Below are 16,747 nucleotides of genomic sequence, written 5' to 3'. Positions count from 1 at the left end.
CCACAGACAGTGCTAATATTTGTTGTTTGTGGTTGCACAAATGAATTACTGCTGAGAGGTGACAGAGAAAAGCGGTAGAAGAAGAAGGGTTAGCATTGAGGGGTCAAGGGTCAACGCGTCAGGAGTCATTTATCTCGGTTCAGCTGAAACTCTCCTAAGAGGATGAAGCACATATTGCCTCCTCTTCCCCTCAGTTATCCAACTTTCTCCATTGACTGTTTCCAAACTGGATGTCCAACTCTGAGCAAAGGTCCCGACTGTTACAGATCTGCACGTAAAACCTGGAGATCCACTTTAAACTACAGGAACATCTGCAACTAAATGCACGAGTCGCCTCAGATGTAGAAGAAGTCCCACACCAGGAAGATTCTAAAACATTTTCCTCTTTCAAACGGTGCATTTAGAGTGAAAAGGACAGGATATGAACGTAAAATCACCCAATCACCGGCTTCCTGTGTGAGTGTGACACCGTGGATGTTTATTAATGTGGGCCTGAACCAGCCGACCCCTCAGCTTCAGCAAGACAGTCACACATGATGCCACCCTTTGAACCCCCACCAAACCAGCCTGGTTCTGCTCACGGTTTCTTCCTGTTAAAAAGGAGTGTTTTCCTGCAACTGCCAGTTGCCTGGAAACTATTTTAAAAGCAACAGATATTATATAAATACAACTGAATTGAATAAAAGATGAATAGATTTAATTAAAGCGGACATCTGACAGAGGAGCAGGAACAGCACACATGAGAAGACGGAGCAATGAAGGAAGAAAAAACAAAAACAGGAAAAATTGAATGAAGCCAGGGGTGATTGTTGTTGGCACGACAACACAATCTAACTGAAGGGGGCAGAATGTTGTGGAAAATGCAAGCATACGGCTAAAGAAGCAGAAGAAAGCAAACAAGAAGAAAGCAGGAACATTCAAATTAAAGCGCAAGTCCAGGAGAAGAGAGCGAGGGTGCACTCACAAGAAGACCAGCTGCCCCCCCCCCCCCCCCCCCCCCCGCCCTCCCATCCACATTACTCTTAGCAAACCGCGCTCAAGCCTGGACTCCTTCAGCATCAAAAACCTTGAAGGCTAACAGGACACAGGTGAAACACACTGTAATAACCAACTGGGGGAGTCAAGAGAGAGTGAGGAGACAATCAAAGCTGTAATTAAAAAAAGACACAGAAGACATCGACAACAACGGTGTTGTTATCTTTAAAGCTATTCCAATAAAAAGACGACTTTCATCCAAAAGTCCGTCCTAATTCATATCACAGGAACTCCTCTTCAATAAAGAACCAGCGTTTCCGCAGCTGCGTCCAAACCTCTGTCATCAATTTGGACTTTATTTATTGGAGAACGAGTCGAGACTCTCTTCCACCTTTTAAAAATCCTTTCAAATTTCTGACCCTGTCAACATCCAGAGACAAATAAACATTTTGCATCAACTTGTTTTCGCCACCAAGGTAAAGGACACCTTTGTAGACAGTTGGAACAGTTTTTGGGGAAAACCTGGTCGGATTAGGAGAGACGTGTCCATCCCACCCGGGATGGTGCCTCTCTCATTTCTAGGAACTTTTATTAGACCCAAAGTGACCTGACAATCCAGGGTCCAGACCAGGATGCAGAGCTGTGGTCTTACACACCTCTCTGCTGCTTCCTTAGAACCCTCATCCACCAACAATAACATATTTAACGCTATAGAGGTCGTCTCTGTTCCACGGTTAAAAGTTCACCAAGCACAGAGCAGGGGAGCGGTCACTCACCGTAATCCTGCACTTTCCTTCCGTCCTTGAAGTGCTTTTGTCTCTCTTCAACAAAGCTGTTTTTGCTCCGACTGTGGAAATACACTCCCCAGAAGGCGGCTGCAGAAAACAGAAGGTATGGAAGAGCCATTTTTGTCACCGTGTCAGAGGTAGTGCTGTGAAAGCTTTCTTCACTCACATGTAATTGGCACCTACTGTGAGAGAGCCGTGGCCCTAATTCGGTCATAACGAAATGCATCTGCTGTTTCTCCCATTTTGGCCTGCTAATGCTCTGAATACGCTGTTAAAACTCTTTATTCTGAAGTTGTCATTGACTGGAATAAAAACAGTTCAGAGAAAAGTGTCCTCATCTAAACTGACGCTGCTTTTATTTTCGGAAAGAAAGACGTAGAAAAGTCTAATAGAAACGTGGAGGCTTCGTGGAAGCTGTTAAAAACATGTTTGCACAAGTAAAAAGCGGAGGGATAAACACAGAAACGGTGCCAAAACCACAACAGGTTTATTTACAGCAGAAAAACACCTCGAACAAAAAAAAAATTGCTTCTGGCCCCAGATTAATGGGATTATATGGAATCCATACGGGTAGAGTTATCAATATCTGAGTAATTCAAGCTCAAACAACCGTAAACTCCTCTTCCGTCCCAGGCCAGGCCACACCCACGAGCCACGGCCCAACAAGCCACGCGCACACGTCTTTAGATTAATGAAACACCCCGAGAGAACAAACACAAATGCCCCTGCGGAGGGCTGGGAACAGCTAGTCTTGTACTGAACGTGCGCTGAGTGTAATTTCCACGTGTTTGTGCGTGGGATCCCTGGCGGGTAAGGTTGGAGGGCTGTTTGCAGGGCCGCGCTGACACCCACCCGTCTCCAGCGTCTCCTGGGAACAGAATGAAAATGAGCCGCCCAGTTCTAATGCGGCTGCAGACAGAGCCGTAATAGTCACGGCGTGACGGTTCTGAAGGCTGCAGAGCCGGAGTGGAAGGACAGCAGCATTTCCAGAAACATACCGAATGATCCGTGTGGCCGAGCTTTACCCACTGATTTGGATTCTGTAGCCGCAGGAAGCAAACAAACATCTCATTTATGGATAAGCAGAAGCACCTTGAGAATGGTGGCAGCGCTCCACATGCAGACGAGGGGCAGAGCAGAGGCCGAACTGAAACCTGGGGCATTTGAAAGGTGGACAAATATCTGAAGTTTGTTTATTCTTGGTCAAAAGTCCAACCTCTCACGCTCGATACGCTCACGTCTGCAGCAGCCATGAAACAGGGACGTAACCACGACAACTCAATGCCAAATGCTACCGGCGGGACCAGGCTGATGCATTTGGAGCCTACGTTAGGACCAGCACCCACACCAGTTTGAATAAACCGATCTACTGATCTACTGTGATCTGACTGCAGGACTTTCTTCTCTACCTTAAGGGAGGCCAGGATGCAGCTAATTGATCAAATAAATTAGCACAAAATTAGCCTTTCAGCGCAGTCAATGTCAGCTTTTGTTGTTGTCACAGCCTCGGCATCGCGGAGAGGAAAGACGCTCCTTGTTCTTCATGTCACGGTGAGATATTTATGAACCCGCTCAAGGGGGCGTTCGATAAGAGGAAAACAAGAACCGGATTTCCAGGCCGACGGTCAGTCGTGAACAGAGATCACATTTTCATCCCTGTCATGTTTTTACTGCGTGTGTGGCGTCATCTTCCTAGAAGGGAGAGTTCTTCCTGGAGGCGCAGGAGGTCTTTAAACTTTCAAGGTCTTTAAACTTGAAAGGCTCTTTAGTTTGTAGCTCTTTGACATTGTTTTAATTTTTGTTTCTATGGTAAATATCTCATTTTCTGCAGAGATTTTTTTTTAAAACAAATTCAAAAGCCGTTTTGAGCAATGTGGAGAATGAAAGAAAGCAAAGAAACAGGATTTAAGGCAGAAAGTCACAACAATTGTTGCAGGAGCTATAAAGATGGATTTCCATTCTAGACCAGCAGGTCCACAGAGCCTAATGGAGCCCCTCTTTCCCCGTTCTGACTGCTCCTAAATTTAAAAGAGGAGTCAAGCTTTTACTAGCTGTAAATTACCAACGTCTCCGTGGTCCTCCCCACATCTGCTTTTACTCCCGTGTGTCTCGGACTTCAACGTACACATTCTTGGCATTATTGAATTATCTTTCATGGCAGCGTGACAGCGGGGATCGTACTGGCACCTTTGACTGCTCTTCAGCTCTCTTCAAAAGTTCTTCTTCTTTAAAAAAAAAACCTCATTCATGTGGATCTCAGCATCATCTTTGATATTTGTTCTAAAATTAACCTGCGGATGATTTAAAGACCATAAATAATGAAACTCATTTAGGGCCAGTCTCAACATCTGGAGTTACTTCAGGCCAGATCCCAGACTAAAGCTGGAGAAAAGAGCTTGTCCGTGCTGCGGGGATGATGGATACGGTTAACGTAAAGGTTTCCTGGCAGAATAAAAGACTATTTTAAAAGCGGTATCAGGCATTGCTTTTGCACGCAATAAAATCTGGAGTCACACGTTGCGGCCCAGGAGATGCGATTGTGAAGGAGACGAGTCTGCCGCCTGGCCAGCTGTCAGCTGGACTCCAGGAGGAGGTTCGATCTCTGGTTCCTGTCTCCCTCTGAGCTCTGGGACCAAGTCACCCCACCCGGGAAGGTCGACCCGTGCGGGGCGGACCCTAACTCTCTCCACGTAATTCAACACCCAATTCATCCGCTTGAACCACCACCTACTAAATTTAGACAAAAACCTTCATTAATTCATTGAAGAGATGACAGTTAAATCATCTGCAAATGTCCAGGTGAAAGAGAGATGTCAGAGTTTATGGTTCTTAAAATAAGGCTGCATTTTTGGACCAAAACATCATTTTGAGCTGCATTTTGTAACTGTGACAGAGCTGAATAATGTTCCTTGTTGCAATGTTGCTTATCACAGCCAATAAAACATGTCGGGCCATGTGAGAGAATTGTAAATCAAAAATGGCTTTTCACGAGAGCCCGATAGCAGGGGAGCGAATGGTAGCGGAACATTTAATTGGATCAGGCCGTGATAATTGAGCAGAGGAGCAGAGTCGGAGGTCACAGTCTTAAAGAACATCGTGTGAAACAGCTCACAAAGAAAAATCTGTGGAGAACAGCAACCCGTCTGTGGGGAGAACGTGAGCTCAGGGACCAGTCAGGGACTAGGGTTAAATCACGACAAACTGGAAAAGAGAGTTCCAGAGAGTTCTCAAAGGCAACATTTTAAATGCTGCAGCTATTTACATCCCCAGTCTTTAAGAGTCTGTAAGAGAGCTCTGCTCTTCAATGACTTCGACACAGGTAACACAGGATTTGCATAAAAAGAGGTTCTCAGACAAAATTGCCAAGCTGATTGCACTCACACACACACAAACACACACTCACAAACGGACACACACACTTGCGCGCGCAGGGAGGGAGGCACTGATGGGTTACATATTCGTAAAAATTTGCTTCCCCATGTTGCTTCCAGGAAACAGAATATTTTAATGTTTTTGGAAACAACAAAATAAAATTAAATAAACAGCACAAACAGCTAATTGGATCATGTGACAGTTGGGACCATCTTAAGTGCCATTAGAGCGCAGCCGAGGTCGTGAGCTCTGGCCTCTGGAATCAGACAAACCCATCAACCCTTCTCGGTCCTCTTTGCTTCCCTCATCAATGAAGTCACTTTAAGCTCTTCTGTTATTTTTATTTTGTGGCCTGTGTATTAAATTAGTAGCAAATCACCAACCCGAGCACAAACCACTTGAACACACTTGATGCTTCGCAAATATGTAGTTTAGTCCCCCTCCTCCTCCTTTACCTATCAGAAGCAGGGTCCTGCTGGAGGTTTCTTCCTGTTAAGGGAATTTTTCCTACTGTCGCTGTATGAAACCTCTTCTTTTCTGACTCAAAAGCCTTTTCACACAGCACTTTGCTAATGCGGGTTTTTATTAAGGTGCTATTAATAAAGTTGGACCACATTAATGTGTCTCCATGTTCCTGTTTGACAACAACAGTCCAGTTTTGTGATGCTGCTCTCTCCAATTTGATGCCTTGAAAAAGTTCTAGGATCCATTTCATGCATATCAGCAACAGGGTGTCCACCGCCCTCTAGGGGCCGTCTGCAGTAACGCGGGAAAAGGCCACCTTGCTGCCTCCGTCTAAACCCAAATCTGAGAAGGACCTTTAAGAAGAGGTAAAACTCAAGAGCAAATGGCCATTTTGTAGTTGTTTTTTTAAAGTGTTTGTTCTGGTTTGATTCTCAGAATCCTGGGAAATGTCTGATTGACAAAACCAAGATTTTGTCACACATGTGTCAAAGAGGAGGAAGAGGATGAGGAAGAGGAGCGTGTAGCAACATGATGGAAGTGCTAGTAAGACCTGACAATGGAGGTCTTGTCTCCCTCTCTCTCCCTCCCTCCCCCTCTCTCTCCCTCCTCCTCTCCCTCTCTCTCCCTCCTTCTCTGCCTCTCTCTCCCTCTCTCCCTCCTTCTCTCCCTCTCTCCCTCCTTCTCTCCCTCTCTCTCTCTCCTTCTCTCCCTCTCTCCCACCTTCTCTGCCTCTCTCTCCCTCCTTCTCTCCCTCTCTCCCTCCTTCTCTCCCTCTCTCTCCCTCCTTCTCTCCCTCTCTCCCACCTTCTCTGCCTCTCTCTCCCTTCTCCTCTCCCTCTCTCTCCCTCCTTCTCTCCCTCTCTCCCACCTTCTCTCCCTCTCTCTCCCTCCTTCTCTCCCTCTCTCTCCCTCCTCCTCTCCCTCTCTCTCCCTCTCTCCCTCCTTCTCTGCCCTCTCTCTCCCTCCTCCTCTCCTTCTCTCTCCCTCCTCCTCTCCCCTCTCTCTCCCTCCTTCTCTGCCTCTCTCTCCCTCTCTCCCTCCTTCTCTGCCTCTCTCTCCCTCCTCCTCTCCCTCTCTCTCCCTCCTCTCCCTCTCTCACGATTACTCCGGTCTGATGCTCCACAGACGCACCACGCAGAGCTGCGGGGACTGAGTCACAGCTCCAGAGGTGGGTCATTTTTCTTTCTTTCTACAGATTCATTCATTCTCCCCTCACTGACTTTATCGCTGACAGATGTTGCGTATGGTGGCATCTCTGGGACTTAGATAATTACTGAAGGTGAAATATTTGCCTGAATCATCCCGCAGCGACTCGTTTAGATGAGTTGTTGGTCCTTGCATGTTTGAGGAGCTGCTGTGAAATGTGCAGGATTTAGTTGGGATGCTGCCACTTCCTATAGGGACACAAGCTGAGGGGTCTGTTCCCAGGACCCCCCCGCCAGATGTGCTTTAGATGTGATGTTCGCTGTGTGGTTTAAGGCGCGGAGAACCAGGACGTGGAGAGCAAGTCTGTCTCTATTATCTGTGACATCAGTAAATCACACACTCACAGACCCACTAACATGCTACTAATACGTAATTTTAGGCCAATCTTGCTTGAAAAAGATGCATTTTTGTAGCTTGTATTGAAACAACTGTCACAAATCCTTCTGTCAAGCACATCATATAAGAATTTTAGAACAATGGCTCATCTTTGCTCCCTCTTTCTCATCTGGAGAAACAAAAGAGATTTGTTGCCCTCTTAACCTCCAGTTGTTTCAGAAAATGGTGCTCGCTGCTCAAAATGAGTTCATGTAACCTCCCTCCAGCTCCTCATACCCTTTTAAAAGAGATCCACAAAGATTTTGAACTCATCAACAGCTTTACCCATCAGTTCTTCTGTTTCCAAGACTTTATTCAACACATCCAATCTTCCAAAGTTTAATTAACACACACCACCTCAGAGCAGATTCAACACAGGAATCTAAATATCAACCTGAATTTTTACTTAACTTACCAAGCAAGTTGCTAATTGATGAAAAGGCATCTTAAATATAGTTTTATAGAAATAAATATAGTTATATAGAAATATAGTTGATATTTGGATTGTTCTGGATGGTGCTTGATTAAAAAGAGCAGGATGTGATCTGTATTTTTTATAAACCTGGACATTAGTCATCTCACTGATGATGCAGTGCTCAGAGGAGGAAGAGGAGCTTTTTTACTGGCTGAACTAAGGCTGCTTCCCCACAAACAAGCTGCTTTTCATTTCTATAACAGAGGGTTCAACAGAGACGAGACATCCAGAATCTCAGGTGAAAAGGATCATCGAGGTTGATGACGAAGATTTATTCACATTTATTAGGATTTTTGAATCCCCCCCCCACCCCCCCGACAGACGGATGCAGCTTCCTGCCCCGATATGATGCTGATATGATGATTTTAAGACACAGACAGCATATTTGTGTCAAAAAGAGCATATTTTTGTAGGAAGGAGCTGTTAAACGTGAGAAGATGAGGAAGCTGAAGTCAGTGGGACGGTTGGGATGGATGTGTGCAGCCTCTTTAAAAAGAGGAGCCAGAGAAGAGAGCAAAGATGGTGGTCAGAGGTGCAATCACGGAGGTTCGAATGCAGCAGAACATCCACGTGCTGACACGACGTGCAGCTGGGAGCAGGAATGGTGAGGGAGGAGGTGACCGCTCACCAAGTCAGAAAGGGCAGGGTGACGAAGGTCACATCTTCAAACCGTAAGTCACTTCTGATCACGGGGGAGCAATGAGAGCCTGCAAACACACCAGCAGAGGACGGGCGGCTGGGAGCAGCACTCAGATCAAATTTGGAGGGCCTCATAATGCGTCCTGGACCCTCCGGCCCTCCAGTTAATGAAGACTTCCCAGTAAGAGGGACAGGGCCCTGTCTGCATCCCAAAGTGAAATATCCACCACGTCCTTCAATGGTCTGATTGTTCGAGGACCTTTGCGGTCCAACTTCACGGCCTTGCAGATTAATGTGTGCAGCTCAGACCCATGATCAGAGTCCTGCAATTGGTTCCTGTTTGCCGCGTTGCTCAACACCTTCCCTCTTAGCTGGTGGTTATCTAAGATTCTAAGCAAGGGTGAGCGACAACAGCTCAGGATCAGGCGTCTTGTTTACTTCAGCCTTGAGGGAGATGCTATCTAAAATGCACCGCTAACCCACGCCCACCTTATCCCTCCACTGACTGATATTACATAAAATAAACCCTCAGACTGTTCAAATGGATTTCCAGCCGATGGCCAAGACATGAGACAAAGGATAAGTCTGGGAAGTTTCTCTGGGAAGCATTTCCTGTTGCTCTGGGCTTTTTGTTCCATTCAGATAATTTTTATCTGGCTCAGCTCCAACAACGTCCAGAGTTTTACTGAGGGCTTTTGCAGCCCATCTTAAAGTACTTCAGGGTAGAATTTCCAACTCTGGTTCCCCAGATGTGAACATTTTGTGTAAATGAATTTGAGTTTGCGTACATGTTAGTAAATAAGGGGACTGTTGCGGTCCTGTGGAGAGTTAACTGTTTACTGCATTTACACAGATTTGTGTTTTGAAAGGTTTTTGCACTTTTTTTAAACAAATTAACCACTTATTGATTTTGGTGCTGTTAGTATTCTGCACACGTGGCATCAACCTGAGCAACAATTACGCTACGGAAACACTTTTTAGCACCTGTAGATGGGAAGGGAAACCCAAAAGCTTGTAATGTTTTTAAAGATTAAATGTCAGGAGTGAGTGTTGTTTTCTTTCATCTTCCTTCTTCCACACTTGTTCGGATAATTCAGTGTCAGTTGATTATTTAAATGTGATGAACAGTCAGAGTAGATAAGATAATCACTCGTGTGTGTGTGTGTGTGTGTGTGTGTGTGTGTGTGTGTGTGTGTGTGTGTGTGTGTGTGTGTGTGTGTGTGTGTGTGTGTGGAGGGAATGGGGGAGGTGCTGTCAATAAAGTTCACGAGTGCTGGATTAAACGTGTCTGCATGAGTGATTGCAGACAAAATGACTTTTTTTTTTATGACTTTCATCCTTCCACTCTGTTTTGGTGCAGAGTCAGGGGTCCCCAGGGGTTCCCAGGGGTCCCGCACCAGCTCCTCAGGGGGCGGTGAAGCCTCTTCTGAGCTCCTCCCTGGGGTTTAAACTGGTTTCAGTCACTTGCGTTTGGGATGCAGATCAGGTCCGTAAGAGAGGACACAAGCGTCGCTCGTATCAACGTTTATTCATTATGACTCAGAGATTTTATCTCGTCTTGCAGAAGAGAATGTAATTCTGGATTTTCTGGGGTGGATTCATTTATTCGTTCAGTAGCAGCTAATAAACATTTTCATGTTTCCCCCGCGGCCAGCGAGTCAACTCAACCTTCAGTTTACGTTTATCTGAGATGCAAATGTGATGCTTGATTTGTTTTAGTTATTCATCGGCGTGTTTACTTTACATCCATTTAAGAATCTTCCCCCTCGAACTGCCTCGTGGCCCACCGCCACACGCTGGGATTTTTCAGTGCTTCCACATGACCCCGAGGGGTCGGTCGGACAGGTCATGTGTTTTCTCAGAAAGGAGGCTCGTCGCCGCCACAGTCGAGATTTCTGTTTTGGTGCATGTCTGCATGTCACCAGCATGATGAAGACAGCACAACAGGCTCCGTTACACTGATTCCAGACAGACTGAACTATTGTTCATTCCCACAAACTACAGTGAGAATGAAGATGAGTAACCGACTAACAGTAAATTCAGCACAGAATTATTATTTTTTTAAAATTAGAGATCCATAAATGGAAAAACAGAGATAGTTTGGCTGAGCTGCATTTCCATGGCGGCGCCTGCTTGCATCACTCTACAACTTTTACAACTTTTACAACTTTTGTATCGCCAGACTTTTTACGCAGTTCTCAGCAGATTTCAGCATTAAGGCCAGAGGAGCTTAGCATGTCTGCTAAATGTAGAGGAGTTTCGAGAAGGGGAAAACTAACTTTTTATCTAACATTAGCACTGGCTGTGGCTTCCCCATCACAGCAGGGGGTGCAGCAGAGAGGAGGGAAGAGTGAAAGTAATGAATTCAAATGTTATTGGTCAAGTGTCTTTGAGGGACTCTAATGGATGAATGAAATGAGTTGAACTTAGCTGAAAAGATGCACCACGTTAGCCTTTACACAAGCTAATCAACATGTAAATGTGTTTTTTACCATTGACGTGATGCTGCCAATTAATAAGACCAGGAGAGAAGAAATTTAATTACTGCGTTCAATCAAAAAAGATGCAACTTAATGACAAAATGGTTGATTCAATCTTCCCCAGAACTGCTGCTGTAACTTGATAATTGAATGAATGGCATTTAAACTGAGATAACAGTGATAATGAGCCATGAGCAGACTCTACTTCCTCAGGAGACTCAGGTCCTTCAGTGTTTGCAGCAGGATGCTCCACATGTTCTACCAGTCTGTCATGGCTAGCACCATCTTCTTTGCTGTAGTGTGCTGGGGTGCAGGCATTAAAGCAAAGGATGCCAACAGACTTAACAAACCCATCCAAAAGGCAGGGTCTGTTGTTGGCTGTAAACTGGCAAACTTGGACGAGGTGGTGAGGGACAGGATGTTGCTGAAACTGAGGACAATCATGGACAATCCCCCCCCCCACTCCATAACACAGTGGACAAACTGAGAAGCAGCTTCAGCAGCCTCGCTGCTCTAAGGAGCGGGACAGGAAGTCATTCCTGCCGTCCGCCATCAGACTGTATAACTCATCCTAACCCAGCCAATAACAATAATTGTGTAATGTTTATGTTGTAATTTTACTTCTATTTTATTCTATATTTATGTATACATGCTTATAATATGTATATATTATATTATGTATATATTATACATATATGCTTATAATATATGCTGTATATATGCTTATAACGTTCTAATCTTATCTGTATTTATTTATTCTGTTTCTATACTTTGTATAGGTTGCTACTACAATTCAATTTCCTCACGGGGATGAATAAAGTACATCTTAATCTTAATCTTAATAATGCTATTAAGATATGCTAAATTATGCTACAAAATATGGATTTTAAAGATGACCGACTTTCCATTTCGCCCTCGGCCCGTTTTAGACATGACTTTCTCTGCACCACGCTGAGGACCAGGCCTGCAGAGATGAACACATCTCACAGATCCTCCGACCCCCAGGAGGGGATTATGGGTAACTCTACCTGGAATCCGCTCTCCTATCAACCAAATTTCACCCTGTCACCCCCGCTGCTGCCAAAGACCAAAACTGCAGCGTGCGAGCAGCTCCACATTGCAATAGAGGTACAGATAGTAATTACATTCTCTATGTACTTGAGTATCTGTAGCATGTTTATCAATCATCAGTTTTCTTACTTCCTGTCTCCTGGTGCTCCTCTATCAGGTCTTCCTGACCCTGGGTATCATCTCCCTGTTGGAGAACATCTTGGTCATCATGGCTATCGTGAAGAACAAGAACCTTCACTCTCCCATGTACTTCTTTGTCTGCAGGTGAACGTCTCATTAAAACTTCTCAAATTGGTTGACAGCATTTATTTGCTGTCCTCCCTTTTCCCCCACAAATAAGATTCTTTTTTTTTTTTAATTTTTGTGAACTTTTTCACCCAGCAATTATATAATAACACAGCTGTAGAGATTTGCGGGTTTTATGTTCATGTAATTGTGATTTTTTTCTGGCAGCCTCGGCCTTGTGACTCTCAACAGGGAAAGTCAAACAAAGTAGACAGAAAAATCGAATTAAAAACCATTTTGGCAGCTTAATGTTGGCATTAATGTCAGACAGTTGTGACTGTAGTTGCCTGTGGGCCTCATGACTGGACGTGTTTTAAATTGTCGTGTACATGGTGCCTTCAGGGACAGAGGGGACTTTGATTTTCAGGGTATTTGATGGGTTCTTTGCTAAAAAAAAAAAAGGGTGGACAGTGCAACAGTCTTAGAGATCGAGGAAACATATTTTGTTCAATAACATGATGGGGCATGAGCAGCGGAATAGCGAGCATAGGCAGCTAGCGAAGCACACCCAGAAAGAACCTGTAAATCAAAAGGCTGAGCTCTGATCCAGGAAGAGACACCGGTTAAAATAAGGTGACAACACAGGAAGCTGGAGGACACGAACAATGACAGATCTAAAAGGAAGCTTGCTGGTTTGCTCGTTGCAGTCTGGCGGTGGCGGACATGTTGGTGAGTGTGTCCAACGCCTCGGAGACCATCATCATTTACCTCCTTAACAACAAGCAGCTGATAGCGGAAGATCACCTCATCCGGCAGCTGGACAACGTGTTTGACTCCATGATCTGCATCTCCGTCGTGGCGTCGATGTGCAGCCTGCTGGCCATCGCCGTCGACAGGTAAGAACTTCCCGTTGGCCTCAGATGTAGACCTCTGATGTGGATTCCATTAAAGTTTAATTGAATTCAACCTTTTAGTGAATGTCACGGACATCTTGTGTTGCTTTGCTCATAAATGTAAAAGGAATGTCTTTGGTTACGCCAATTGCACAGAAACAGTAAATTTAATTACATTTTAATGCTGCTTTATATAATTTACATTACTTGTGTCTTGAAATAGCTGGTTGTTTGTTGCAGCCCAATTAAAAGGAACAAAAAGTCCATTTTCCAGAATATTCTGGTTGAATAAGAGTCGCAACGTGGTATGAGCTGTAGTGTTCTGATTAAAGAGCACGAAGGAACAGATTCCAAGTTGATAGCGGTTTATTGACTCGTGGTCTAAGATGCCTCCCACAAATTAATCAGAGAAAATCAGTTATGAAATGAGTTCAGGAAAACCAACCTTAAATACTCATCACTCGATAGATCTAAATAGATCCAACATTTAACGTGTCCAGTCAACATGATTCCGAGTAATTCTGTCAGAATAGTAACGAAACATGAGATTTTCTCAGAACTATTAAGAAATTAAGAGCTATTCACAAATTAAGTGCCAACCTCAATGTCAAACTCACCTTCTGTCATTCACACACACCAAAGCATTAATGAATCCAGGGAAGAACGAAGGGCTCCTCCCTCTGTAGACCACTGAACTAAGCAAAAACAAAACTGAACTAAACTCATTTCCAGGTGCTGTGTATTAATTCCTCCGCACATCTGTGGTGCGTTCAAGACACACATGCATGGAAACGATCCCAATCAACTAAACACTATGCCACGTGGGCTTTGGAACATCCCACCTAAAATCAACGCATAAAACACGTTTCCACCATGTCAGCACGTTCCAGTTTAATCCCAGTTCAAGGCCGCCTGCTGCTGATCCAGATCTGAAACAAGGATCCTGATCTTTGTCATGGCCCAAAATAACCCAATCCTTGGGTCGCTTCCAAACTCCTAACTCCAAAAATCTTGGGTTTGTGATAAACGATCAACAAAAACAAGCGCAGGGTCTGGTTGATTCCAGCAGTTATATCGATTTGAGTAGACAAAGCGCAATCAAAAGTTGTCCTGGAGCCTGACCCCCGTCTTCCCGTCTGCAGGTACGTCACTATCTTCTACGCTCTGAGGTACCACAACATCATGACCGTGAGGAGAGCCGGATGCATCATCGGAGGAATCTGGACCTTCTGCACAGGCTGCGGCATCGTCTTCATCATCTACTCAGACACAACGCCTGTCATCATCTGCCTGGTGTGCATGTTCTTCGCCATGCTGCTCATCATGGCCTCCCTCTACAGCCACATGTTCATGCTGGCGCGTTCACACGTCAAGCGCATCGCCGCCCTGCCCGGAAGCAACTCCATCCACCAGCGCGCTAGCATGAAGGGAGCCATCACCTTGACCATCCTGCTGGGGATCTTCATCATCTGCTGGGCTCCCTTCTTCCTGCACCTCATCCTCATGATCTCCTGCCCACGGAACCTCTACTGCATGTGCTTCATGTCGCACTTCAACATGTACCTCATCCTCATCATGTGCAACTCTGTGATCGACCCGCTGATCTATGCCTTCAGGAGTCAGGAGATGAGGAAGACTTTTAAGGAGATCATCTTTTGCTACAGTCTGAGAAACACTTGCAGCACCATCTGCACTCTTCCAGGTAAGTACTGAGAGAGGCGCTACAAGTGTTTCGGAATCACCACACGTGTGGAGTTCCCTTGAAACGTCCTGTTGAACTCTCAGCCAAGCACCTTTTTGTCTTGTATGACGGTGGACACACACACGTGCTTGGGAACAGCAAGGTCTCATTCAGAATTTTGGCTCGAAAGAGTCGATGCTGAGATGGAACCCTTCTAGAGTTTAAGTCATGATTTTGGTTCCCAACATTACCCAATACTTGGCTGTGATGATTATTGCAATGATATTATCCAAAGATGTTCAGAGCTGTAAGTTAACGAATGTAAAATACTTCGATCACTACTTGGTAGCTGAGGTAATTTCAGCAACCACTTGTGAACCACAGAAGAAGAGGCTACCATTATTATTATTCATCTCTGTCCTGTTGAGGGGAACTTTAAAACTGCTGACACTATGACCCTATACTTCACTGGTACCATGACAACAGAGATAATCACAGCAAAGATCACTGTCACAGTCTGGGCCAAAGCTACAAATACTGATTATACAAGATATTTTAAATGCTTAAAATATTAAAACTGTTGACTGTTGTGACATGTGGTGATCAATATGTAAAGTACTGTTTTCAGAGGTGTGTATTTGAAGAAGTCTAGTGATGCTGTCGAAATAAAAAAAGAAGTATATATATATAAATTTCTATGTGAATAGAGCTTGTTTCAGTGAAACATGATGTTAAGCTTGACTGTGTATCGTCTCTTTCTATTCCATTTTAATCAGATGACCAAAAAACAACCAACAAAATGGGCCCTTTGAATTTTCAGCCTTACAGAGAACACACGTATTGAATAAAGTGATGCTTTAAAAAACAGCATGTAAAATCCTTTAGTTGATGGGCCTGCAGATACCAGCTGACTGTGCCAGAGATTAATGATACTTTAGCTTTTTCCTGCCAACTGTCTTCTTATTACATACTTTAGTATTATATAATCTTATATTTTAATGTGCTCAGTTTTTACATTACAACATGATAATAAGCATGTATGTTTAATATTAAACATATCAAGTCATCGTGTCATATTAAAAAGGAAACCATGGGAAAACTGTTTGGCAAACGAGATGACAGTTCCTGATTTATTTTACATAATAATTAACCTAAGGCACAGAGATAATCTGATGCTTTTTAACACCCTGGATAATATTACATATGTTGATGTGCTGAGACTGAGATTAAATAGTAATGATCTTGAGAATCCTGTTAAACCTGCATGAAGGTTCTTTCCGTTTACTCAATGCAATGCAGTTTCAATCATTGCCACTAGGGGCGCACGTTTGAATCTCGGTGAATTACAAGTGGATATAGAAGAAGAAGTAGTAGAAGAAGACTGTCTTCTTCTGTTGTTGAAGTGTAGCGAATGGTAGAGAAACGGTTTATTTTCTTTCCAAAATGGATAAAAGTTGTCGCAAGTAAAGCAATAGTCTCGGTCTAACGTTTCTCCCTGCGCTATATTTATCACATTCCTCGACCGTTCTTCATATTATGCAGGTTTTCTCATTTTAATATTCAGTAATCGTGCCATATGTTTATTATAGAAAAGTCCGATATTTTACGTTAAAAGCATGTAATAAAAACAGATTATTTTTCGTTATAACGTGACATCCTTGAGTTATAACATTGTACGATGTTTTCCGTTGCCTGAACGGCAGTGTCACAAACTTACTAAAGAAAACTGAGAATAAGTAAACTAAGATGTCTTCTGTGTGTAAACTGCAAAGATAACTTCTAAACATTCCAGAATAAATTATGCCTTTTATTGCGTTAACTTCTGTCCATTTCTATGTGCGCAGTTCAACCTCCAGCTTTAAACTGTAACAGGTCTATTGAAAGCCTTTATTAGGAATTGATTGCTAAATGGTAAAACACAGACTGGACTTTTATGTATGTGAATGGTGGTGTAATTATTTAAATTATACAATTATGCACTGTATGTTCAGTTGTTACTGTGAGTATTTTGTCCAATTAAAGCCAAAGTAAAAGTGAAATGACTTTAATTTGGTGTAGGACAATGAAAAGAGTGTGTGTATGCGTGCGGGGTGGGGGCTCAC

The 16,747-nt window shown here is 43.9% G+C and overlaps 1 protein-coding gene across 2 annotated transcripts; it reads left to right on the top strand.

The window, feature by feature from the left end:
- Positions 1–6,643: 6,643 nt before the first annotated feature.
- Positions 6,644–16,684, top strand: mc5ra (melanocortin 5a receptor). 2 transcript variants are annotated; one of them, XM_029838169.1, is made up of 5 exons: positions 6,644–6,768; positions 11,705–11,903; positions 12,004–12,110; positions 12,779–12,967; positions 14,107–16,684. In XM_029838169.1, exons 2-5 carry the CDS (start codon positions 11,748–11,750, stop codon positions 14,675–14,677), a joined length of 1,023 nt encoding a protein of 340 aa, XP_029694029.1. In that variant the 5' UTR covers positions 6,644–6,768; positions 11,705–11,747; the 3' UTR covers positions 14,678–16,684.
- Positions 16,685–16,747: the final 63 nt, after the last annotated feature.

This window comes from Takifugu rubripes, chromosome 7, assembly GCF_901000725.2.
Source record: "Takifugu rubripes chromosome 7, fTakRub1.2, whole genome shotgun sequence".
NCBI lineage: Eukaryota > Metazoa > Chordata > Actinopteri > Tetraodontiformes > Tetraodontidae > Takifugu > Takifugu rubripes.
This window is presented reverse-complemented; position numbering and strand designations above follow the sequence as displayed.

What these genes read in the sequence shown, in the direction of transcription:
- mc5ra (XM_029838169.1), top strand. Translation starts at nt 11,748, where the DNA reads ATGAACACATCTCACAGATCCTCCGACCCCCAGGAGGGGATTATGGGT. An exon ending in AGCTCCACATTGCAATAGAG is followed by an intron (nt 11,904 to 12,003) that starts GTACAGATAGTA and finishes CTCCTCTATCAG; the next exon opens with GTCTTCCTGACCCTGGGTAT. An exon ending in ATGTACTTCTTTGTCTGCAG is followed by an intron (nt 12,111 to 12,778) that starts GTGAACGTCTCA and finishes TGCTCGTTGCAG; the next exon opens with TCTGGCGGTGGCGGACATGT.